This window comes from Saccopteryx bilineata, chromosome 7 (assembly GCF_036850765.1).
Source record: "Saccopteryx bilineata isolate mSacBil1 chromosome 7, mSacBil1_pri_phased_curated, whole genome shotgun sequence".
NCBI lineage: Eukaryota > Metazoa > Chordata > Mammalia > Chiroptera > Emballonuridae > Saccopteryx > Saccopteryx bilineata.
In genome coordinates, this window is record NC_089496.1 from 12,283,214 (window position 1) to 12,310,464 (window position 27,251).

At 39.1% G+C, this 27,251-nt stretch overlaps 1 protein-coding gene across 3 annotated transcripts in view; it reads left to right on the forward strand.

Annotated features, from left to right (window-relative positions):
• The window catches only part of MAGI2 (membrane associated guanylate kinase, WW and PDZ domain containing 2), a 1,730,241-nt gene that overhangs the window by 1,515,111 nt on the left and 187,879 nt on the right, over window positions 1-27,251 (forward strand). For 2 of the 3 annotated variants that reach the window (XM_066240549.1, XM_066240551.1), the window contains 3 exons: window positions 6,378-6,419; window positions 14,669-14,760; window positions 24,537-24,729. In XM_066240549.1, coding sequence (XP_066096646.1) covers window positions 6,378-6,419; window positions 14,669-14,760; window positions 24,537-24,729 — 327 coding nt within the window. The remainder of the gene's footprint in view (window positions 1-6,377; window positions 6,420-14,668; window positions 14,761-24,536; window positions 24,730-27,251) is intronic. The other variant, XM_066240550.1, reaches the window with a different exon arrangement.

Below are 27,251 nucleotides of genomic sequence, written 5' to 3' on the forward strand. Positions count from 1 at the left end.
CCCAGAAAATTGTACATACGTACAAATCTAGAACATGGCAAACTAAGTAGAAAACCTAGGAAGCAAGGCTTCACGCATTCAAGTACGGTGTTGAGGACTTCTCATTCTCACAGAGGACTAAGTCAGGTGCAACATCGCAATAATCACAGGACCAAAAGGGAGCCACTCTTGTCTGTCTTCCTGACTCCTGGAAAGATCATACTTACACACCTGCAGATGGCGGCATCATGATTCCTCTCCATTGCTAAACAAGACTATACAAAGTGCTCCCCAGAGAAGGTGACTTTGGAACCTTTCCAAATAAAGTTTTGATCATGATAATGAAGTTGATTTAAGAATAAGGGCTTTGTTTTGTTGCTTCTGTTTTCTTTGAGTCTGGAGGTTTGTCTTATCATCCTTGGCCCAAGGGGCCATGTCGTGGGCATATCTTCACTGTAGCCCCGAAGCTGAGCAAACAAGCAGATGAAAACAGAAAGAGGCAAAGAACAATTCCTATTCCCTGAGACTCTCCCCCACGATTTTGTGCCTTGGCATGAACCCAAGTTGAATTATGACTAAAGTCGTCCAAACTTTTTTCTCTTCATATGGAACCTTAGTTATTTTAAAGAATTTATGAGGTACAACATGTCCATACTCCTTTGCAGTAAGACATCATTCAGCTGTAAGATCATAAAAATGTCAGGGATCCGTATGGTGTAATGTGCCTTATAGTATAACCTCTATGAAATAGAAATTCCTCTGGAATTTCTTCAAAGGGAGCTCACACAATCATTTTTTCTTTCCATAAATTAGGAAGCATTACCCCATTATAAGCTTGAGTATCACACCAAAGGTAGCCATTTAAAGTCACCGCAGGCCATTAAAGAGCACAACGAAGGAGCAGACTGTGTCTTAATGCTATTTGTGACATGAAATTATCATTTGTAGCCGATCAAAAATGGACAGTTTGTGTTTCTGACATCTATGGTTTTTATTCTGCTCTTTTGTTATTTATTGTTCATTGTGGAATTCTTTCATTGTTCAGTATTGCAATGCACATATAATTCAAAGATAACCACAAATGGGAAGCTATACTTTTAAACTATCAGTTTTTCTGCTGCTTCTTCCTTATTATTACTGAGCAAGGGTTGTAGTTTGCACCATCTCCCATTCTAAGAGCAGAACACTTGGAAAGGTGGGACAGTATAAAAATACTAGCCACCCCAGCACAACACTGCAAGCCATTAAAATTTTTATTTGTGGCCTGTACATTTAGATATATGCTTTCTTTGGACAGAAATGATGTCTATTTCTTTAGTAGATGATGTAGTAAAGGGAAGTCATATAACACTGGGGAACAAAGTTTTTGTTGCATCCACAAAACACTTGTTCTTACCTAATTCGAGTGTGCTGATCTCAAATCTGACATTGGTTTTTCTCTGTAAGCTACAGGTTTTTTGCAATTCAAGATTTTAGGTTTCCATCTTATTGTAAAATTTTCAACATTTAGTTTAACATAATGAAGTAGAATGTCTTCTTGGGCATCAACTTTGTGAAATTTATATAATGCAGTAAATACACTAATATACTAAAAGATATGATTGCATCAGAATTTGTCTACAATTTCAAAATAGAACATATTAAAACACTTATTTTAATCATAAAATTTGCACAAAACTTATTTAAATTCTATTCAGGTAAAAATTTGCGTTTGTAGCTCTTGTGTTTGTGTACTTGTTGAGTACAATCTCGTTTGATGCTCCAGCAGTAGTCTGCTGATCACTAACAGCTCCAAGATTTTCGGGAAACTTATCAAGGTGACTGTTCAGGAAGTGAATCTTAATGCTCATTTTACATCCAATGTCACGGAAAGCCAATGGCATCTTTGAACCAAAGTTCATAGTTTTCTGCTTTTTTGTTGCCAATGAAGTTCTTTGAAACTGCCACAAAAGACTGCCATGCTGCTTTCTCCTCCTTACTCATCTTCCTGGCAAATTCTTCATAACATATGAGGGTTTGAATTTGAGGTCCATCGAATATACCTGCTTTTATCTTCTCAAAAGACAAGACAGAAAAAGCAGAAATAATATGTTGAAAGCATTCACTTTCTCTATTCAAAGCCTGAACAAACTGCTTCATTAAACCAAGTTTGAAGTGAAGTGGGGGAAAATGATCCTGTCTCGATTAACTATAGGTTCATTCACAATATTTTGCATCCCTACTTCCAGAGCTTCATGTTTTGGCCACTCCTTCTGTGTCCAGTGTTTCTACCGAGCTTGGCTGTCCCACAAACACAGAAAGCAAGGATACTTCATGAAATCTCTCTGTTGTCCTAGCAGGAAATTTACCATTTCAAGATCCACACAAATAATACAGTTATGCTCCTCAAAATTCAGAAAGTCAAGGACAATTTTTATGACATAATCTTCTCACAGATGAGTTGAATAACCAATTGGAACCACTGCATAAACATTACCGTTGTGTAGGAGAACACATTTCAGACTCCGTTTAGAGCTGTCAAGAAATAGCCGCCATTCTGTTGACCTATAAGTGGTAACACCTAGCTGGCTGAGAAGACTACTGATATCATGAAAGTAAACAAAATGTTTGTCTTCGGAAAAAAGTCCACAAAAATTTGTTCACACTTCCTGAAATGGGATACTTTAGCTGACCGGTGAAGTACATTCTTTTCTTGAAGCCTGGAGGCTAATAGCTGCTTTCTCTGATAGGCCCAAATCTCTTACTAAGTCATTCAATTCGGGTTGGCTAAACTGCTGAGGGGTTAATGACTGCTTGGCATCAGAAGAAGACCCTTCAGATTCTACAACCATTTCCTTATGCATCTTATCAAAATACTCTTGATCACCATGTTCACTTTCTTCATTCTTAGAAGAAATAAAACCATTGAAAACTGGAACTGGGAGTGTCTTAGAGTGTGGGATAGGTCGTATTGCTGAAGAAATATTAGGTAATGAGATCACATGCTGTTTTTTCTTGCCAATGCCCTTTGTGTGGATCAGACAGAAATAACAGTCACTGTTGTGGTCCTTAGGTTCATGCCAAACCATGGGAATACCGAAAGGCATTCCTTTGCATTTCCTTCTGTCCAGTCACGAAGCATTTTCTCAAAACTATTTTACACAATATGAGGAGCCCAATTCTTGTCTTGATCGCCAAGGGGAACTTGAAAATAGGCAATATATGCACGTGTCACAAATGATAAAATATTGTGCCTTTGACGTTGAAGTGTGTAACAGCCACATATATAACAGAAGGTGTCAGGACTATTCTTACATTTACGCCTACTCGAAGAAGTCATGATTCAATCTTAAAGCAAAATAAAAGGGTGTTTTTATCAGATAATAATTTTTTACATTTTAAAACAACTACAATTATGAAAAAGTGATGTTTGTGAAACATTAATTGCCTTGTGGTTATGTTCAATCCAAGAGTTGTTGCCTTTTAACTCCAATTTAAAAACCAATGCATGCCATTAACTGTAACAAAAAGAAATTAAAATTGCATAAAAACTAGAGCATGCACCAAAAAACAGATTTCAGATTTGGAATAAGTGATGCAGAAATATATAGAAACAGTTTTAAAACCTCATGCAACAGAAAATGAAAAAAAAAATGTGTTTCCCAGTATCAGGCAGTGGAAGCTGGTGGTGGGAGCCACAGGACAGAAGACAGAAGCACCAGATACATCGTGCTCACAGTCGGAGCTCCAGATCTTGTGCGAGGGCTTCTGCCCTTTGTGATTAAATACTCAGTACAGTCAAAGAGGACCCATCAATAGATTTAAGAAGGATTTTGATATCTTCGGGTGTGCCGTAGCTGCAATGAACACAGAAGGCCACCTGACCTCCCCAGAGAACATCCTCATGTCTGAACACTGCTAGCTCCAGCTCTGGCCTCCCCTACTGGGACACTGCTGGTGTCCAAGGGCCTTAAAGTGCCATCACAAGTGTCCTCCGGTGCGTTATTGAAATATTGAAATAAGATGACATGTAAATGCTAAGACACTTTTACCAGTGACTTTTGTATAAGAATCATAAAAAAATAACCTAGAAAAAATTAGTCACATTATCATTTAAAATGTCCTTAACTGTCTTATGAAGGTTAATTTCCTGTACCTTTTTCCTGTAGGAAAATTGTTATTGCTGTCTTTAGTATAATTTATATTATGGTTTGATCTGTGAAAAATACTTGCCCCTTAGTGGAGTTCTAATATATCACATTATGTGTCACTTTGCAGTTATAATATATTGACAAAGAAGATCAGTAAACCCAGTTAAGCTGTCTTTCCCATTTTTAATATGTAGATTTTAATTTATAAATCTAATTTAAAAAATATTTTTAGGTAGTATCTATGGTAATATTTATATTTCTAAAAGGTTCCTTTTAATAGAGAAAGTTACCATGATATGAGTGAAGCAGTGGTGGGAATCAAATAATTTACCAACCAGTTCTCTGCCCTAATGACCATTTTAAGTATAAAAATATATATACTGAAAGGTAGTTTATTATTTCATGCATCTAATACTTAAATAAGAACAATAAAAGAGGTACACAAAACTAGATTATAAGAGTTTTAAAATATTAATGAAAAAATATTAAGTAATATCTGACAAAAAAAACAGTAAAACTGTTATTTAAGATATTTCTATATTGCTTCTTGATTGGCATCCTCACTTGCAATGTTTTTCACCTATGGACGAATGAACATTACTACGAGCACTTAGAATACGCTGTTGTGCAGATGAATGTTAAAAAAGAGTAAGGAATGTAAATTTGTGATTACTACATTGGGCAGCTGCCCAGGCGCCCACCTGAGAAAGAACCCTGATTACAAGTGCCATTTATAACAACTGGTTTGCCAAACACAACAAAAAATTAGATATCAGTTCTGCCAAACTGAAGCGAACCAACTGAATTCCACCACTGGAGCTAGGTAATAAATAGATAGTGAGATAAAAGTTAAGTTGGGATACATTTTTCACGTGTATTTTAGACTATAGATCCAATCCAATAGCTTATAAATTTATTTCATTCAGTAGTTTAAAACTTAATGCTCCTGGAATCAGACAGAGGCTAATGGGAGAGGAGAGTAATGTGAGAAGTAAACTCTAAAATAAGTCCTTGATTGAAAGTTATTTAGTATGTCAAAGCATTTTGTTGGTAGCACAAGTTGACAGTGTAACCCAAAGTGCTTTCATGAATAAATATGAGACCATCAGGGCTGCAGTAAACTGAGTGTAATTGCTGGATGACAAGTAGGTCCAAGTTAGATTATGATGATATAAAAGGTCAGTTTTACAACTAATGGAAACGTTCAGTGGTAGTGGTCTCCTATCCCTTCTGATACAACTCTCTCCCTTTTTGATGAAAGTATTTTTCTCAATTCTTAAACCTAAGCAGTCGCACTAAACATGGAGGTTTTTTTAAAAAAATAAATAACAATTTTGCTGGAAAACAAATATGCCTCTACTGTGAAAACACAGACTGCCTGGCGGGGTGACGGGCCTGCCTGCAGTAGAGAGACCAGCTGTGCCGGGTGCAGAGAGGACACGGTCAGACGGTCAGACGCAGCAGGCCTCCGTGCTGGGCCCGCTCACCGCCCTCAGGAGGCTTCTGTTTTCATCTCCGCTGTTGAATAGTGTAGAACTCTCTTAGAAACAAGCAAAAATCAACTAGAAAGTAATTCGATTTTGGTCGTATTTTAATGTTTGTAATTTAATGATACAACTTAGTGTTCCATATATATATTATAGTGCTTCCTAACATTTTATACTCATGTTCATGAATTTTTATGTAACATGTAGAATAAATTATATCATAGTTCCGAAAAATCTCTATTGCTAAAATAAACCAATTTAACTCAACTACTTATATATAACTTTAACTATACAGAGTATCAAAATATTTAGATGGTGTGCACAAATCAACCCAATTGTTGATTGAATTTTCCACTTTTCATTGTAATATTTGATGATACAATATTATAACATGGTTTTAAAAAGCCTGTATTTATTGTGTGTATATTTTGAGTTCTGGATTGATTATATATATTTTCAAATAAGCATTCTTATAATATGAGAATCAAAGGTCAGTATTTGGAAATGGTGATCTTTTTACCATTCTGATCTAAAGAAATTCAGGTTTTTCTATTTTACGTGCTTGTGAAATACATTTACATACTATGCTAGTTTTATTATGTTCATATATATATCAAAAACAGTAAAGCTGTTCATTAACTTCCATAGATTTTAGAGAAAAAATAATTATTAACATGAACACAAATTTGGAGTGATTTATAATAGCAACAAAAAGAAAGTAAAGATAAATTTTAATATGCCATAAATAAACTTCAATTTTAATTCCCCTTTTCCCACCCAGAACAAGTGCCACCAAGGACCAGTTTTCGAATGGATTCCTCTGGCAAGTATTCCTCAGTTCTCACAGTCCTGTGAATGACATCTTCCATTTCATGTAACAAATCATTCATCTCAGTAGTATCAGTTTATTAGTATATGATCACTGTGTTTATTTTATTCATCCATATAAGCATGTATTTAAGATAGAAAGAAATTTCATCAAGGTGGGCCTAACTGGCTGCCAAGAAAGAAAATAGGGCAAAAGAAAAATCATATTTCATTCTTTCGTAAAATGCTTTAATGAAAGACTCAATTAAAAACCAGATGGCTGCCTGACCTGGTGGTGGCGCAGTGGATAGAGAGTCGGACTGGGATGCGGAAGGACCCAGGTTCTAGACCCCAAGGTCGCCAGCTTGAGTGCGGTCTCATCTGGTTTGAGCGAGGCTCACCAGTTTGGACCCAAGGTCGCTGGCTCCAGCAAGGGGTTGCTCGGTCTGCTGAAGGCCCGTGGTCAAGGCACATATGAGAAAGCAATCAATGAACAACTAAGGTGTTGCAATGCGCAATGAAAAACTAATGATTGATGCTTCTCATCTCTCTCCGTTCCTGTCTGTCTGTCCCTGTCTATCCCTCTCTCTGACTCACTCTCTGTCTCTGTAAAAAATAAAATAAATAAAATTTAAAAAAAAAAAAAAAAAAAAAACCCAGATGGCAAGCCTTGGCTGGTTGGCTCAGCAGTAGAGCACCGGCCTGGTGTGTGGAAGTCCTGGGTTCGATTCCTGGCCAGGGCACACAAGAGAAGCGCCCATCTGCTTCTCCACCCTTTCCCCTCTTTTTTCTCTCTCTCTCTCTCTTTCCCTCTCACAGCCAAGGCTCCACTGGAGCAAAGTTGGCCCGGGCTCTGGGGATGGCTTCATGTCCTCCACCTCAGGCGCTAGAATGGCTCTGGTCACAGTGGAGCATTGGCCCAGATGGCAGAGCATCGCCCCCTAGTGGGCATGCTGGGTGGATCCTGGTTGGATACATGCGGGAGTCTGTCTGTCTGCTTCCCCACTTCTCACTTTGGAAAGATACAATAAAAAAAAAGAAAGAAAGAAAAACAAAACAAAAACCAGGTGACAAAGAAAGCCACCAGACTGACCAGATCCATGCCATCCAGTAGAGTAGCTACCAGCCACATATGGCTGTTGAGCACTTGAAATGTGTCTATTCGGAACTTGGATAAGCTATGAGATGTGTGTAAAGTCCACACCAGATTTCAAAGACAGCACAAAAAAAGAAATGTGTAATATTTCATTAATTATTTTATATTGATTAATGCTAAAATAATATTTTGAGTATATTAGGTTTAAAATATATTAAAATTTTTTGTGCCTATTTTGTTTTGTTTTTTTAAATATCGCTGCTGGAAATTTTTTAATTACTTATGTAGATTGCACTTTATTTATACTGGACATTCCTGAACTAGATACACATATATAAAAAGCTAGAGTATTTCAAGAGATTTGCAATTTAGACTTTTCCAAGGAACTTATTAGAAATTTCATGAATATAGAATGAAATTATTTTCACATCAATTAAATATCTATATCAATTTAATTTTATTCAACCATGCCAATTATAAAATGCTATATTTCAATAGTTTTCAAGTTAAAATAGAACATTATAATTTCAAGTTTAAGAACTGTTAGTAACAATTAATTTACTTAAATGGAATACAAATTTTGACCTAAACATTCTGAAAATACTTAACAATTTTAGTTAAGGCTAAAGTATTTACTGTTATTATGGAAATTAATAACATGGAAAAGAAGATCTCAATTTTTTATTCTTAAGAAGTGCTTTGAACAGCTGGTTAAAGCACTGACTTGAAAGGCGAAACACTAAAACAATTGCAGAAAAAAGCGTTTTGTATAAAGTACTTTCAGATCTGTAGGCTCACAGCACATCTCTAGCGTGTGCCCATGATGACAGCTCATTATTCATCTTGGCATGTTTTAACACCCCCCGGAAAATATATGTGCTTAAGATCATTTTATTCTATAGAGTTTTGTGTCATTTTTTCTGGATAAATAGAAAATACGGAAGATACTGCTTAGCATTTTATCCTCAAATAATGTCTAAAGTATTGGTTTATCTTGGTCTGAAAATTTTTAAAATATGATTATTCTTATATACTGACTGTAGAATCCTTATAATTTTTAGAATATCTTTTGCCTAGAGGGAAAATGAAACCTAGTAATTACAGTTGCAAAATGAAAGCAGGACTTAATTTGAAATTCTATATTTCATCTTACTAGCCAAAACAAGTACATTTCTTAAAAAAAAAACAAAACTTAATTTCTGAAAGTACTTTATTTAAAGACAAAAGAAAAAAGAGAAGATCTAAGACCTATCTAATAGTTTAGATTACCTTGATGTATGTGTAAAATACTATTTTAACATTTCAAAAGATACACTTTACTTAAAAGAGAAGAATTATAATATAGTTTCAGTATATTATACTACTATATAATCCAGATTTTCAAGAAGAAAACCAATCAAAATATTGTGTTAAATGTCCATACAAGTTATCAAAATATTCTGGAAAACTTTGAGTGCATCTAAAGTAAACAAATCTCCCATACTACTTCTTACATTTATAAAATATCCTTTATCAAATTCTGTATCATGATTTTTGACTCAGATATATTTATCATAATTATAAGGTATTTTATTAACTTTAGCTGCATAAGCTGCTTAGGTACAGAGGCAAAATTTTAGTATGAGTACCTAAATAATGTAATTATGAAGTTAAGTGATAACTCTATAGTCAGTGGTGGGATTCAATTAATTTAATAACCTGTTCTCTGCCATAATGATTGTTTTAAGTATAAAAAATATACACTGAAAGGTAATTTATTATTTAATGCATTGAATACCTAAATAAGAACAATAAAAGAAGTACACAAAACTAGATTATAAGAAAGAGTTTTAAAATATTAATGAACAAATATTATATAAAACCTGAAAATAAAACTGTTATTTAAGATATTTCCATACTGTTTCTTGATTGGTGTCCTCACTTCCAATTTTTTCCCCTGTAGACGGAATGAACATTACTACAGGCACTTAGAATCCGCTGTTGAGCAGATGAATGTTATAAAAGAGTCAGGAATGTAAATTTGTGATTCCCACATTGGGCAGCTACTTAGGCAACCACCTTAGAGAGTCCTCTGATGACAAGTGCCGTTTTAACAGCTGGTTCGCCAAACTCAACAAAAAATTAGGTATTGTTTCTGCCAAGCTGGTGCGAACTGGCTGAATCCCACCACTCTATAGTATAATAATGCTGCGGTCTACAGGGTCTGCTATATTGGTGTCTTAAAACAATTAAATTCAAGAAACATTTATTTAACAACTTCTATAGTCTATGTGCCCAATGGAATACTAGCAGGGGTCCCCAAACTTTTTACACAGGGGGCCAGTTCACTGTCCCTCAGACCATTGGAGGGCCGCCACATAGAGTGCTCCTCTCACTGACCACCAATGAAAGAGGTGCCCCTTCTGGAAGTGCGGCGGGGGCGGATAAATGGCCTCAGGGGGCCGCATTGCGGCCCGCAGGCCTTAGTTTGGGGATGCCTGCTATAGAGACAAAGATAATTAGGCCATTGCTAAGGGAAAATATTAGTGAGAAATAATGAATTCATAGCCAGGACCTTTGAATGAACAGCTCCATCCAAAGACAAAAGAGCCAGAGCATGGAGTATCCCAGAAACCTAAAGCAGAAATCATTTCCAGAAGAAGACCTTTCCTTGTTTAGAAATAAATCAAGGGTCATAAAGGGTGAATTAACAGTATCAGACAAGGTACAGAAATCAATCAGAATGAGGAAAAAGAAAATGGCCCTTCAACTTGGTTGTTAAGATGTCATCAATAACCTTAAAGAGGGCAGTTCAGTAAAGCCAGAAGAGCAGGAACCAGACTGGCAGCAGTAAATCAGAGATGAAACTGATGGTGACGGAGGGAAAGCTCCATTAGGGAGTACACTTCCCAGAGAAGTGCACAGGTGAGGAGGGGGCATTCAGGATGGGGAATCTGAGTCATTTGAAAGCTGAGGAAGAGAACCAAATAGACTGGGAGATGGCTTCTACTACAGCTAAAACATATCTGACTGCCTTCACATTACCAAAGGGATAAGGGAAAAAAGTAAAGAGAGGGGATTCTTTAAGACAAAAATGTGTTAGCGACTTATGTGGTAATGTTATATTCAAGCAATAGAAACTGTTTAATTCCTGTTTAACTCATTCTGTGTTTGGAATCGTTGGAAATCCAGAAGCCAGAGACATGTTTAATAACCAACTATGATTCCTGATTCCATCCTCGTATTGTCTTTCCTACTAGACCTCTTTACAAAGAAAAGCCAAAACATGAACGCTCTTTCAAGCAAGAAAAAATGAGTGAATTCATTCTCTGTGCCAAACTGATAATAAGCTTGTGGTACTTATGCTTTAATTAAAACATGAAAGGGGACTTGAGTACCAAAATTTAATTGACATGTTTACAGCAGCATCCCATGTGCCAAATTAATTCATAAAAATGCTGTTCTTTGCATTTTGAAGCTTGAATCATTCATAAAATTAATCAGCTGTGTTACTCACCCATCCCTATCCTTAAAACTGTGCACAAAGCCATTTCTTTCAAAATCTAGACCAAGGGTACATTTAGGATATGACGCTTTCCTGGAGTCTTAGTGTGAAATAAAATCAGCCTTGAAAGTTTGCTTTTCTTTATTATGAGGAAAGTTGTCCTGATACCTGGATGTGGCCACCATTTGCTACTTTTGAATGTGTTAGCTTTTGCAGTGTTAGTGATAGGCCGGGATAAACTCCATTCCAGTAGTTTGCCTTCGTGGTCATTTACAGTCCCATCTGGGATGACTGTCTTAAGCTGCTCTATTTCATAGGCCTAAGGACCCTGGAACCTGACTTCTAAAGCAGAAACAGCACTGGCCATGTTCAGCCACTGACACCAATGTCCGCAGTGTTCTGTCTCTCCTCAGTCCACTCCATCACAACTACTGCCTCAGCTTGACTTGCACCAAGCAATACTTAAGAGTCTCCCTGACAGTTCTGCACAAAGGGCTGAGGAAAAGGAAGAGGGGAAAGAGCATGAAAAGAGAATAAATAAGAAATTTAAAAAGAAAAATAAGAAGATTTTGGTAGGGCACTGTTGAGTGACATCTAAAGTGACTTAGGTCCCACCAGGTGTTCACCAGACCGTCATCTACCAACCTTCCAGGTGTATGGTTTGTAATCTAACAGAAGGTGATTGTTAAATTCTATTTCAGTGGAGTGAAGAGTCAACCCTTGGATTTCTTTGCTTTAATTTCTTACATTATCAGAAGACATACAGCATGATATGATCATTTTAAACATGTCATCAGGCCAGAAGAGCAACTAAAGGAAAATATCAAAAACATTATAAATCTTTCAAGAAAGCTAACAAAGCAGGAAAGGAAGAGTAATGTCTCCCAGATTTGTGCATATAATTGTAGTTATTTTCTAAAGCCAGACTCACATTGGGGTGGGGAGGGGATAAACCAAGGAAAAATTATCTTTCTAAAAGCTCTTACTTTTCTGGAAGGAAGGAAGGAAGGAAGGAAGGAAGGAAGGAAGGAAGGAAGGAAGGAAGGAAGGAAGGAAGGAAGGAAGGAAGGAGGGAGGGAGGGAAGGGGGAAAGAAAGAAAGAAAGGAAGAAAGAGAGAGAGAGAGAGAGAGAGAGAGAGAGAGAGAAAGAAAGAAAGAAGTAAAGAAAGAAACTACTACTGTAGGGCACAATCTATCATTTAAACTTTTTTTTTCCAGTTGGCTATTTCTCTAAAGCTTCCATGCCCTGCAGCCTCTGAGTCTGTGCTCAAAGTTAAGGAGAAGTAAAAAACCATGTCCGCTGGCACATTTTTCTAATGGGTCTCTCTTTGCCTCTCTCTACTTGCTCATGTTTCGTAAAGCTGGCCCTATTCTGCTTGGAAAATCAGAGGGTAAGAAGACATGGTTGGCACCAATCACCCTATGTTTGAAATCAGACTGGTCAGAGCAACAGCCAGATATCCTAATGTCACCAAAATGCACACAAAAAATTAATGGAGGATGAATGCCCTGCTCACATTTGTTCTTTAGAGTTAAATAAAATTAACTACTTAAAATCTATACTTCTCTACTTAAGAAAGAAGAAATTCTGTCCAAGTCATTCATTTAGGAAAAGCTTTCCAGGTCACCCCAGGAATCAGAACATTGTCTAACACAAGGCAACCCCCTGGTACCTCGGCAGGTCAATCCATTACTAGGGTTGTCAGAATTTCAGCATGTGCTTGGGGGAAAGTCTTACTCAGTAAATAAAATGATCACACAATAAACTCCTCCTACAATCTTACAGTTCTTTATGCAATATGGATTGGTGCGGAAGCTGTTGAAGAAACAGTTTCCCATTTACCATACTCACTAGTGATGCAAAAATGAGAATATTTATAAGAGCTGATAGAATGTTCTGGTTAAACAAGTGCTAGCTCTATTATTTACGTGCCAAAAATATGTCACACTTTCTTTGTATTTTTATGTATGTTTGGTCTAGAGTTCTCTAAGTTTAAAGTAACCTAGAGAAGAGACTGCTGTGAGCAGTCAGATCAAAACCAACTTTTAAAGGTTTGGAGTGTGAGTTGACATAATCTGCCATCGTCCGTCTCCCCTGGTCTTTCTTCCTGTCCTGGGAGAAGTATGTGCTACGAATGTGCAGGGCTGTTCCACGTGCCTCCAGAGTCCCAAAGACTTGCACACATGGTGATCTGTGATTTTATATGTGATATTATAGATCCCAGAATAAACTGAGTTCAAAAGTTAATTGTGAATTGCAGGGCATAGGGCAGTTGTTTTGTTTTTATCTTTTACCACCCAACTTTAATTAACTATTTAATAGGAATTGAATTCTTCTAAGTTCTCTCGCCCTTAAAATATGAATGATTATACAATTCATAAGGGATGACTACTGGATGTGGAAATCCAACTGGTTAGTCTTCGAGTTTTATCTTACTCATTGTATCTGTCTTTCAACTATGGTTACTAATGTATATATTTGCATATATTTATATATAGAGAGAGAGAATATAAATATATTATGTATTTAAAATCTCCAAGAGGTCCAGGCATAGCTTCCTGTCTCATAGGAATTCTCTGAAATCTCATTTCAGTTTCCAAAACCATCCTATTGAAGCAAAAAGAATTTAACTTATTTGCTTCTATCAGTTCTAACATCTCCTTTAAACTACTAAGGCCCAGATATCACTAAATACTTTTTAAGCAAAGGGTGGCATAAATAGGTATTCCCCAAAGCTGCTAATCATCCACTGACATCCTGACGGTGGCCACGGAAGTAAGTGCAGCTCATTTGTGGTTAGGACTTTCCCCGAGGAAGGTCCAGAGGTCCGGGAGCAGGGAGTAAGCTTAAGTTAGGTTTTCTTTAAATAGTCGAAAGATGTCTTACAATTTTAGTTTATTTATTCTAGGGTTGGAAAAAAATGACATTCCGGAGAGTTTGCCAGCTTATTTTCAAGTATATTTCTGTTGTTTCAGCTAACTCCATAACCTCCTTTGAATACACTAGTGAAGTCAATAGTGAATCTACTAATGGTTTTCACATTTTAAAATGTTTGGAGGTTCAGAGTTCACTTAGACCTAGACAAATTTCTACCCTTAAATTATGGGGGGAAAAATCCTTAAGGTAATGATTAAATAAAAACTCTATTTTCTAATTTTTACAGTTTTAAAAGAAATAATTTTTGTTAGGCATAAGCTTATACCCCTTCTCCCCTAGCGCCCCATACACACTAAACTCGATGCCCCAAGTCATAAACAAATATTAGTAAATATCTAGGTAGTACTTTACTAAGTAGTTCCAAGATGTTGCCATCGGTTCTCTCATGCTTCTAAAATAATTATCCTAGTCAGAGTAAACACCCTTAAAGTGACAGCCAGTTATCTTCAAGATAATCTGAATGCTCTCAGGAAAATAAAGAGTTATAGAAGCATCAGTTTTTTTTTTCACCCAGATAATCTGTGTGCTTTTTCCGCCTTGACTGGTCACTATTAACTCAGACTATGTAATTTTGGAATATCTACTTTTTGGTGCCATAATTTTTTTTTTATTCTCTATGTTTTCCATTAACTCCAACAGCACTCTCATTAGTCACATCCACAAAATTAATTTATCATTGGCATGTTCAGTCCCTCAGGGGTGAAGAGGAGCAGGGGTCATTACTCAATGGGATCTCCTTTTTGCCAGGTCCAGATTATAAGGAGCTGGATGTCCACCTCCGCAGGATGGAGTCTGGATTTGGCTTCAGAATCCTCGGGGGAGATGAGCCCGGGCAGCCTGTAAGTTGAGTCTTCTTTCTATCCACACTCTGGGCTATGTTGTGTGTGTATGCATCAGAGGAAGTATCATTGTGTATGTCATCAAAAGGGAATTATTTACAACTTGTAAAAAAGTTTGAGAGCTTTATGGGGTGGGTTTTTTTGTTTGTTTGTTTTTTGCTACTTAAGTTCTCAAAATATGCCAGTATTTTCATGCCTATACACCATCAGAAATCAATGTACTTTCTGTTAAGAAAGGAACATTACTCTTTCTTCAAATAGATTGAATTTCTCTTGAAATTTTCAATTACTTAATTGTATCGGACTGACCCCTGGTCTCTCTGGGCAGCAGCTCACAGCTAAACAAACATGAGGTGTGACAGAAGATACATGTGAAGAAATGACTTGAAACAGCTGAATTGTGTGTGTTTTTAATCAAAACTACAGGGGAAAGAAAGACACCATGATAAAGAGAAGCCAAATCAAGCTCAATGCTGCAGAATTTCTACCACATTTGAATTAAGAGATTACCATGAGATGGTCACAAAATCAACTTGATTTGGAACAATGTTGGGAATTTAGACAGGCTCTGGAGAAATTCCTTCCTATAATTTATCTTTCTTTTTTGTTAAATTTATTGTAGTAACATTGGTTAATAACATTATGTAACTTTCAGGTGTGCAATTCTATAATACATCATCTGCACATTGCATTGTGAGCCTACCACCCAAAGCCTAGTCTCCCTCCACCCCTATACTTCTGGTAACCCTACACTATCCTATAACTCATCTTGGTTTATATATTTAGAACCGAAAATATTATCCAGTCCTTCACATGCCAAATTAACATTTGACCTCTTGTCCTCTATATGGTATATTTCTGATTTAGCTTCCTTCAGGATTGATTATTCTCTAACCTGTTCATAGTCTCCCGTTTAGTCCGATCAATGGGATTTTAAATTCCTTTTAAGCAGGGACTTTGTCTTTTCCTTGAGTGCCTCATAATTGGAAAGTGTGATATTGCCCAGAGTAGCCAAAAGCTGGGCTAAGGTCTCAGCTCTCTAAACGGCGAAGTCTGCCCAGCGTGCCGACACCCCTGCAATAAGTTTGCAAAACTGCGAAGTCTGAAGGGAGAATCCCCACATACCACCTTCACTTCAGACACCAGTTGCTAACTGAAGTTTCATAATCCACTAGAACAACTCATAGAACTCGGCAAAGTGCTATACTTAGGATTACAGTTTCATTATAGTAAACGGGAACAAATGAGAACCATCCAAAAAGAAGACACATAAGACAAAGTGGGGAGGGTTCTAAATGTAAAGCTTCCATCTTCCTCAGGGATGTGTCACCCTCCCAGCATCGATCCACTCAGGTTTGCTAGCCAGGAATGCTCACCCAAGTTTTTGTGTCCAGAGTTTAGGGTTTTATTATGTGGGCATGACTGATAGAATCACCACCCAGGTGGTTGAGCCCAACGTCCTGATTCCTCTCCTTCCAGAAGGTCAGGCTGATATCACGTGGCTCAAAGACTCAACCCTCTAATTAAAAATTAGGGAATATTTTATAGCTTCATACTCATTTTGAAATATGCCTTAATTTTTGTGAGCAGTATACATGGCTGGTTGTTGTGGCATGGTCGCTCACACCCGAGAGCATCAGTAAGCCTGGCTCCCCCCTCAGTCACCTCCTTAAAGTAAACTGTCAGGTGCCCACCCACCCCCTCATTAGCATAAATTCTCAGGCATGGCCCAAGGGGCTCACCATGGAAAGATACTCTTGGTCCAAGGATATAAAGGTACCTTTCTGAAAAGGCCAGTCCTCTCTCTGGCTAAGGCCAAATTCTTTCTTACACAACCATATGCTGAAAATGAAGATACCAAATGATATCAAATGGAGAAAACAAAATAAAACTATGTCCAAACTAAAATAGCACTTGAAGGTGATGATTTTTATAGTATTTTATGGGAAGATAACTGAGACTTCTGTAGAGCATTTAAGGGTCAATCCATACACAATTCATTGAACAGAATGCCTCAGACTTAACAACTGAAGAGGTCGCCGCCAGAAAGACAGGTTTCTGTTTGCTCCAGAATGCAGAGACTGAACTACTCTTCTCCTTTTCCAGTCTGGGAGCCCCTGTAGGCAGGACCATGTGGTGACAGTGTTTGGGTCCCCCAAGCCTAGCATAAATGTTGGTACAATAAATAATTTTTAAATGGAATTAAAGAGAGTTCTCTTAGCCAAACCCAAACTGCCACCCAAGCTTCCCAGAACAAAAATGATCTGGAGTATACATATTTTGAAGCTTCTAACCCCATAGGCTCGGTAGAATTAAAACGGCCTGATCCTGGAAGCAGGGACATTCCTGGTAGTTCTGCGGCATGATGTGTTCAGATCTGTCAGTATTTAAAATCTCTGTGCACAAATAATTGCACATATTTAAAAATTCAAATTTCTACCTTCTCTTAAAAACCACATCTGACAATATCGGCTTGCCTTTCTTTGTAACGACTGGCTGAAGCTCAGCGGGGGCCCTTTCAGACTGAGCATGGCTATAGTTCCCAAAACTCCCTAATGCTGTGGTATTTATTTTTGTTTACTACCTTTGAAACTCCCGTCCCAGAAGATCAGATTGAAAGAAACTGGAAAGATGAATATTTTGCGCCAAAGGAATCTTCAACCAGGGCCAGATCACGGTGAATAGGCCCTAGCACTGAAAATATTATCGGTTCCCTTCTCTTACAGATAAATACAAACAAAAGCTAAACTATATAATTAATGTAAGGGGAAAACAACAAAGTTTCCATTCTCCCCATGATGCTTACTTCAATACAGTCTGAAATCTACAGTTCTTACTTTGCTGGACCTCCCCATAAGCATGAACATTGGGAATAAACTAACACCCCATTCAGGAAATGGTGTCTTCACTGGTCTCCCCTCCCCAGATGTGGAAGGAATTGCATGACGGTCACAGGGAAGGCATAGTCTCAGCTAGCTCAAGAAGGGCAGGCCTGGCTAAGCTTTGCCTGGCACAGAAGCAATGGAATTGTTACCCAAATGGAGCACATACAGCTCAAAATGAAGCTCAGAGGTGTGAATGCAGCCATGGTCACCACCCAGCCTCAGGACACCTTTCTACCTGGTTGGTACACAGGTTCCCAAACTTCTGAACATAGGCTCTGCATTCCCGAGTTCTCTCTCCCCTCTAGTGGGCAGGCATCCAGTATTTATGATAAGCTTCCTCAGATTACATGGATTGCTGGCTATCCTCACTATGTTTATTTAGATTATTCTGGTTTATTCCTTCATTCGAATGACTTAAGACACACTCAGGCTGCAATTTACAATTCTGACAGTCTCGCCATAAAGTAGAAGCCTAAGTCTCCCTGAAGCCAGCAAAGCCAGAGAATAATGACTTTAAGGCCAGAATATTGCATCGTAGAAAGAGCGTGTCAGGAAGAGCAAGTCTACTGTAAAGATCTCCCATAAGCCCTTCTTTTCTGTCTGCCTCTATTGTAAGTCCAGAGATAGTATACAAACAAAATGTACTGGCCTCATTTAATTGCTGGCATGCTACAAAGAGAGAGGCACGAGAGGTCACTTGGTCCCCAACCACAGGAGGCCTCATAAATGACGTCTGCCTCCATATATATGAAATGGTATCGACATCTCGGGGTGCACATTAAACACGACTCCACGGCTTACAGCAAATAATGAACAGCAGGACTCCAGCTCAGACAAAGTATATGAGCATTTTTCCTGCAAGAGGAAATACTTTTCACAGTTAAATAACAATAGATATAGAAAGAAAGGAAAAATTGCCAGAAAGGAACAAAAATGAGATTTCCAGCTGTGATCTGAAAAGAGATGGAAGGCATCAGGATGGAAGGACGTGGGACCGCAGTGGAGAGAGCTCTGAAAGGGAGAGGGGGTAATGAGACACCCTCTGCGGCCAGGAGTCGGGTGCAGACTGGGGGGTGTCTCAGAGGGCAAGAGCGTGAGTCTGGCTGCCCCTGGTCGCGTTGTCCTGCACTGGGATTATTGCAGAGCCGATCTGCTGGGATTAGACTAACATTAGGTGGGGCAGAAAAGAATTAAGGGAGTTCAAAGGCCTGCAGAGGGTGTTTTCATTTTGTTTGTTTGTGACTTGTTTGTTTTTGTTTAATTTGTGTGTGTGTGAGTTTTCTCCCCCAGCCCATGGGGATATCAACCTTTGGTGAATTGCTGTTGTTTTGTATCAAATACTCTGCTTTGCTCCATGACCTATAGGATAGGCCTATAGATGAAGTGGGGTTGTGGAGTTGTAATTAATTCCTTTGTTTTCTAGAGAAGGATTGGAGAGATAAGGCCATGGGTGAGTTATTATTTCAGGGTGCATGTGTTGGGGAGTGGGGTGAGCCTTTCTTGATCTGTTTTGCCGCTAAGCTCCTCCTTTAGAGCCAAAACAGTAGAGGCAGAATAAAGAACTTCTCAAGGAACAATGAGAAAGCTAGTGAGTGGGACTAAGGGTCTGCAGAGGCTGAAGAATCCAGTGAGGCCAGAAGGAGCGAGGCCAGTATTGGCTGGGAATGCTCGCTGGCCAGTATAGCCAGGAGTCAGCAAGCCCAGACAGAAAATGTAGCCTGATGGGTCAGAAGAGTCCAAACCACGCACTTAGGGGAATCCCTCAGCAGACCTGGAAAGTGACCAGTGTGAGGGGGGCAGGGAATAGAAGCAAGACACCATAAGAAGAATTCTTCAGTGGACTTGGAACACGACCAGTGAGTCCGTAGATACTGTAGCCAATGGACCAAGTGAGAATACTAAGAAACTTGCTACTCAACATGTGATAGATTTCAGACCAGAAGCATCCACCGTCTCCTGGGAGCTTGTTAAACATGCAGAGTCTCAGGGTCCACACCAAACCTGCAGAATCGGACTCCCGGAGGTAGGTCCAAAAGTCTTTGTTTTAACAAACTCCCCAGCTAATTCACATGCACCTTAAAGTCTGGGAACTACTAACAAGGAATCAGATATCCTGAGGCATGTTTGCAGGAGCTTAAATAAACATGGTGTGTACATTGAGAGCCAATATGAGTTACACTGCAAAAAGAAATCAAAGATTGTGTAGTCCCTGCAGTTAAAGTAGCAGGCAGGAAATGGACTAGTAGAATGTGCCAAATGTACAAATTATATTTAAAATCTAATAAAAAGTTATGGGTTTGTTATTTTTCCTGAATAGAGAGACACATATATCTGGCTCTCTGTCACCTGTAAAATGTAACACATGAAGGTGCAAGAGGGCTAAAGGCTAAGAACAGCAGCAGCCTGTGAGCCAGAAGTGACAGTGTGCATGGTGGGCGGTGGTTCCTTAGGGATGGAGCGAGTGTAACTAATACACAAGTAACCAATAGACAGGCAGCTCTGATGCCTACTGCATTTCACCACACTCCACTCAACTCCAGTTTGGTTAATAACTATGGCAACCTTTTTTCTGAAACAAGATAGAGGATGGATTATTAATGAAATTATATAATAATATATACATATAATAATTATATAATACTATATATGGTTTATTTCAATAGTCAATTGAAGTATTAATTAAATATAGTTGCTTTAGAAATAGATGTATAGTATTTGATAAAACAAACTAAAAATTTAAGATTAAAGTTTCAAGTTTTTAAAAAATGTATCTGGTGAACTTCAGTCTCTGCTCAAATGTCAACTTCAACTGAGGCTGCTCTCAACCCCCCCCCCCCCATGTGACTGACACCCACCCACCACCCTACCGTACTTTATTTTCACATAAAACATGCATGCTAAATACAACATATCTACACGGTCATTATATTTAGTGTTGTCTCACTACTGGAATGGAAGCTCTGGAGGGCAGGGATTTTCGTTTATTGCTCACTGCTAGATTCTTGGCACCTAGAAGTGTCCCTGGGCTCCATGACTATTTGCTGGACAAATGAATGAATTAGTGAGGACAGTACCTCATACCCTAGCAATACAGCAGGAGAGCAGATGCTCTGCTAGGATTTTCCTTTGAAAGGATGACATCAAACTAACAGCACAGAAGATAACTTCAAGGGCATCTATATATCTTTGCTGTTTCCCTTGAGCAAGAGAGGAACAGGAGTTTTCCAACGTGAAATTTTATTTTACAACTTTTGTGGAGGGCCCACTTGCAGCTGTGGCTCTCTCAGTTGTAACCTAGTTTTTCGTTCACTTTGATCAGTTAGAATCAGAACTATTGCCCTGGCCAGTTGGCTAAGCGGTAGAGCGTCGGCCTGGCGTGTGGGGGACCCAGGTTCGATTCCCGGCCAGGGCACATAGGAGAAGCGCCCATTTGCTTCTCCACCCCCCCTCCTTCCTCTCTGTCTCTTTCTTCCCCTCCCGTAGCCAAGGCTCCATTGGAGCAAAGATGGCCCAGGCGCTGGGGATGGCTCCTTGGCCTCTGCCCCAGGCGCTAGAGTGGCTCTGGTCGCGGCAGAGCGAAGCCCCAGAGGGGCAGAGCATCGCCCCCTGGTGGGCAGAGCGTCGCCCCTGGTGGGCGTGCCAGGTGGATCCCGGTCGGGCACATGCGGGAGTCTGTCTGTCTCTCCCCGTTTCCAGCTTCAGAAAGAAAAAAAGAAAAAGAAAAAAAAAAGAATCAGAACTATAGCTTAAAGCTGATAATTAACCAGACAAAACAGTCACTGACCACATTTTTTCTATAACCACCTATAAACTGTCCCACAGCATACAGGTTGAAGCATTGTCTTCAGGTAACCCAGTTAAATGCAGCTTTTTTCATGGGACAGTGGAGAAACATAAACGTTTATTTTAACTGGCCTTTGCACCAAGCGCTTAGCAAATCTTTGAAATAATCCTCAGTAGGTTGAGACTTTTGAAGACAGTGGAGCACCTTCAGAAAGATCCTCACAAGTTCAGGTTGGCATGACAAGAAAAGGAAATGAAGACTCTTGGAAGCTTGCCCGGCGGCCGGACTGGAGCGAGTGAGCGCAGAGGCTGCTCGGAGGGAACCACACTGTCAGCCCGTCTAAGGAAGGCCTGGGAGCCTCTCCTGGAGAGCAGCAACGAACCACCCGTCAGAGCACTGATGTTCAGCAGAGATGCAAACCTACTCCCCACGCCGCCTCCAGGAACACGGGAAAAACAGCGGCCGTGATGGGGTATTTTCATTCCTCTGGATAAAAATAGCTATTCAGTAGACCAAAGCAAAAAGAAAACGCTGCAGACTGTAATTCTGCATACACCTGAGAAGTCCTGAGCATTTGACTCTGGTGGCCATGTTGACAGGCCACACTGAGCAGTGTCACCAAGGGCAAAGGAATCGTCGGGCCTGAGGACCAGCAAGCCTTCAGGTCACCAGGCAGCCTCTGTAGACTAGCTGGAATCCACAGATCCAGGATTTGAAAGAAATTTTTGCACCTGAAAGAAATCAATCTGTGAACAAAGGATCATTTTACAAAGATTTAAAATAAAACCTTAGAACAGTGGTTCTCAAACTTTTTGAAGTTGGGGTGCATTTAAAATCCTACAAATAATTGCAGGAGCACTATATACAAATTTCTGAGAAATATGTTATAATTAAGTCAAATATTAAAGAAAAAAAATAAAGTCCAAGCATGCTTTTATGGTATTTAAATGAAATAAATACAACAAAATTATATTTATTCTGACATTAAAAAACATTTTATGTTACATTTTTTGAGTTATGCTTTTTAGAATTTGTAAAAAAGAGGGATTAAAAAATTTTAAAAGACAAAAAAGTTACCTTTTTATATATATAGATACATTCTTAGTAAGATTTAGTAAATTCAGCAGGTCCCGGCACAAATGTGTTTAAGTTTTTTAATTCTTGTGTTTATGAGAAACATGAGCCTGACGTGTCCTAGCGATTTCTTCTATGTCTGGGCATATATTTGAAAGGCAAACTCTCATTTCCTCATCAATACATTGAAGAATTCCTCTCATTTTATTCTTAATTGTGTTGAGTGCAGAAAATCCCCACCATACATATCAACTTTACATCAAACAAAAGATAGAGGAAACTTGCCTCCAGTCTTTCCAGGGAACATGGGGGGTAGTGTAAATAATCCAGCACCGCAGCTTAACAGCCTTTTGCAACCTAATCAGGCAAGTGAGGTGAGGGGTTTGGGCAGACTGTCAGCTTACAGCCAATTCCCCACACCTCTGTCCCCCAAAAATCTAAACTACAAAAACCCTATTGGTTTTTTGGTCCCCAACAGGCACATATTTCTCTGGAATACCATAGGGCACACCTGGAAATTTTCTAGGGCACACCCGTGTGCCCTGGCGCACACTTTAAGAACCACTGCCTTAGGATATAGGCTCTATAATATCATCAGGCTAATGGTAATGACTGCCTTGAAATGCTGTGTGGCTAAGCCACTCAGCAAAAGAAAAAAGTTGTTTATTGTTCATGAGTTAGAAAAATTGGTTATAGGTTAAGCAGCAAAACTAAAATACTAAGTACTATTATTTTTCCTCTGAGAAAGAAAAAAGCTTTACTAATGGCACTATGTTGAGTGTTTCTAGTAGAAAGTGGGAAGCCTTATTTTCTGCCTGTTATCACAGACCCTGGTTCAGGAAATGGTAATCAAACACGCTTTTCCCAGATCTGTTCTCCTTGGGCCCTGGTGTAGTACCACCTACACAGCAGAAGCCTTTCAGGGACAGGCAGAACCGGCTCACCCTTCACACAGAGGACAGAGCTTGAAGGAAGTATTAAAAGGAATGAAGCAAAAATCTGGAGATTTGACTGAAGTTGTTTAAGCAAGTCAACTAGCAAGGAAAAGTCAACCGTTGAGCTTTGCTTTGCTTTGTTTACCCTCAGCTTTTCAAAGTAAAGCAAAACACAAAACAAAAACCACACTTTAAACCTTTGTTGGAATTTAATAATGGGCAGCAGCTAGTGTCCATTGACATTTTTTGAACACTTACTATGTGCCATGAGCAAAGTTAAATACCTCACATGCATTCTTTCATCCAATTCTCCCAAGAACTCCATAAAGTAGGCCCTATTATTTTATTTCCCCATTTTGCACATGAAGAAACAGAGGTCTTGTCCAAGGCCACCAAATAAGACTTGGAGCCAGGAGTTAATCCCAACTTGTTTCAATTCAGAGCCTATGCATCAGTTATTTGGGGTTAGCACTTTCTTAAGGGTGATAATTTATGAGTCAGGTAGCAAATGTGTCTTAAACCTCATGGCCAGGCAGTGGCACAGCGGATAGAGCATCGGACTGGGATGCAGAGGACCCAGGTTTGAGACCCTGAGGTCGCCAGCTTGAGCATGGGCTCATCTGGTTTGAGCAAAGCTTACCAGCTTGAACCCAAGGTCACTGGCTTGAGCAAAGAAAGGGTTACTCAGTCTGCTGAAGGCCCGCGGTCAAGGCACATATGAGAAAGCAATCAATGAACAACTAAGGTGTTGCAATGCGCAACAAAAAACTAATGATTGATGCTTCTCATCTCTCCATTTCTGTCTGTCTGTCCCTGTTTATCCCTCTCTCTGACTCTCTCCCTGTCTCTGTAAAAAAATAATAATAGTAAATAAATAAAATAAACTTCATGGCTGATAGCAGCAATGAGTCAAAACTTTTATTAGTCTAGAAGGAGGTAGCAACCTGGAAGAGTTGGAAGGGCACCCCTTCAGCCTCTTATCAGGTTTTGGGGCAAGCGGGAAAATGTGGAAATAAAATCTTCTACCAAATTTTTATATACTTATATGCATATAAAAAGTTGAAAACATAATGTCTTTTCTTCTCACTGCTTTCCTAGATTTTGATTGGCGCAGTCATTGCCATGGGCTCAGCCGACAGAGATGGCCGCCTACACCCAGGAGACGAGCTCGTCTATGTAGACGGGATTCCAGTGGCCGGCAAGACCCACCGCTATGTCATTGACCTGATGCACCACGCAGCCCGCAACGGGCAGGTCAGCCTCACTGTGAGAAGAAAGGTGCTATGTGGAGGTATGCAAGTCCAGGCAGCAGCAAGAGTTAGGGGCTAGATGGTGAGATGTTTTTGTGAAACATTAATAACACTTGAAACAAAATTTTGAATTAGTTTCTATATTATATGGGGGGGGGGAACAAGGGGAACAACCTAGATATTCCAAATGTTACTGTTTTGAAAGTGCAGTTTTCACCCCGTTAGCACAATTCCAAGCAGTCTTTGAGGCCCACATTTTCTTTTTTATTATTATTAATTAATTTTAATGGGGTGACATTGATCAATCAGGGTACATAGGTTCAGAGAAAACATCTCCAGGTTATTTTGACATTTGATTATGTTGCATACCCATTACCCAAAGTCAAATTGTCTTCCATCACCTTCTATCTGGTTTTCTTTGTGCCTACATTTTCAGTGTAGTCATTAAAATTTTCTAGCAAAGCCTGGGGCTAATTTAATGTGTATGCTCTTTGCTCATTGATAGATGTTAGTTATGAGAACATTATAGTGGTGAAAAATATGGCTTTTGAAAATGTTTCTCATTGTGTTTACCAACCAAGTCCCACAGCATTTTGATACCATAATAGGACATAAAGGATGGAAAATTAGCTTCCATTGTAAAGCCTGATAAAAGGTAACAATACTACTATTACCCTGATTTACAGAAATACAGCTGTTTGCCATTTTGAAGAAAGGCAGTTCATGTAACTCGAAACTTATGAAACAGATAAATTAGAAGTAATTATTCCCTTTACATCTATTTACCAACTTCACAAAAGAACCCACCAGAGACATACTTTAAAAAGTCAGCCTTCAGAGTCATAGTATGATTCAGTTTCTCTCTTCACTATCTCAACTCCCCAAAAAGGATTTGTATTTTCAGGAATATGTCTGTTACAAGCATCATACTATTTTTTGTTGCCCGAGTACTCGGTAACGTTGGGAATAGCGTCCCACGCCGCCTGCACTTGGCTCTGGGAATCACAGGAACAGCAACACCAACAATGTTCTCTTGTCACCTTCTGCCTCCGTAGCCTGTTGGCCTTTCTGCTCAGCACCCTGGCTGTTCCATGTACCTACGATGAATGCTAGAATTAGGAGGGACCTTAGCAATGCCAGCTCCCTTGTGTCAAAGATAAGAAAACTGATACCAGAGGTGCAGTCACTTGCCCAATAGTCTGCAGAGTCAGTGATGATACAGGGACCCATCTCCCTGACAGGTCTTATTTTTATGCCACTTTCAGTCCCCCTCACTCCACCGCCATCCCTGTCCCCAGTGAATTCAAAGATGTTAGACCAACCTTTAGCAAATGTCACTTCCAAATATAAGGAGAAAGAGTCTTTTATATTTGTTTTTATTATAACATATTTGAATTTTTTTAAAAAGGCCACTGGCTAATCACAGGTTGTAAAAGACTCAAGAGGCTAAAGTTTATTAGTCAAACAAAAAAAAAAATCTTTTCCATTTGAGTCTTCTAGAATCTAAACTTTGAGGAAGGGCAATCATTTAAAAGGGCAGGCCAGAGGAACTGTCAGCCCTCACCAGTAGAGACTACCATATATCTTGTATCATACGGAGGTTTCACTAAGAAGTGCCATTCATCTTCAGAAGTTCCTGCCATTCCATTTGACCCAAAGAAATAAAACACCTTGAATTATCCTTCTTCTTGGGCAAGATGCCAGAAGGAAGACAGTGTTTTGTTGGTGAACATTTAACTGTCTCTCCATAGAGTGATTTTTAATAAAAAGTTTGCTATGCTATATGTGTTATAGCCCAAAGATAAATTTAAAAGATACCTGATTTACAAGGATATACACTGCAAAGTTCGAAACCAATGCACCAACATAATTTCACGCCCCCTTGCCACCAGCTGATTATTGCAAGTTAAATTTTGTTCTAATCAGTCCAAGCTATTGGAGTGTATGCCAAATGCTGCAAAAAAAATGTATTCTTGCAGTTTGTGGATCACGTGACTTCCATAAAGATGCTCTTTGCTGCAATTCTTACCAACTCTACTCATTTAGGCTTTAGAGTACATTTCAAGTGCATTTAATTTTTTAAATGTTTTGCTATAGACTGCTCATTCTCATGATGAGAGTTTCCAAGTTAATTCAGCCCACTCTTCCTTGAAAGCTTCATCAGTATTGACGATGATTAAGTTCAGCAAAGGATACTTTGATAGTAAAGTAAATCCCTAGAAATAATATGATTTTAAACAACACAAATGGCACAGGAAGATAGCTTTCCCCCTAGCTGCCATTTCTCTAGCAATGAAAAGGGACAACTACAAAGGCAGATGACAGTGGAGGTACCTTTTCAAGGGTTGTTGTTATCATTATTGTTATGCTTTCCTAAGCAGAGGCAGTGGGAGGGGCAAGCCTGGCTTATGCTGAGATTACCGAGAGCTGAAGGGAAGCGAGCAATCAGCGTGAAGAGGCAGAGAAGAAGCTAGGATAGGGAGCGCATTATCCAGAAGGAGCTGGGAAGAAGGAAAGTTGGCCCGATCGCACCCTTCGGCCATGCACTTGCTGCGGCTTGTAT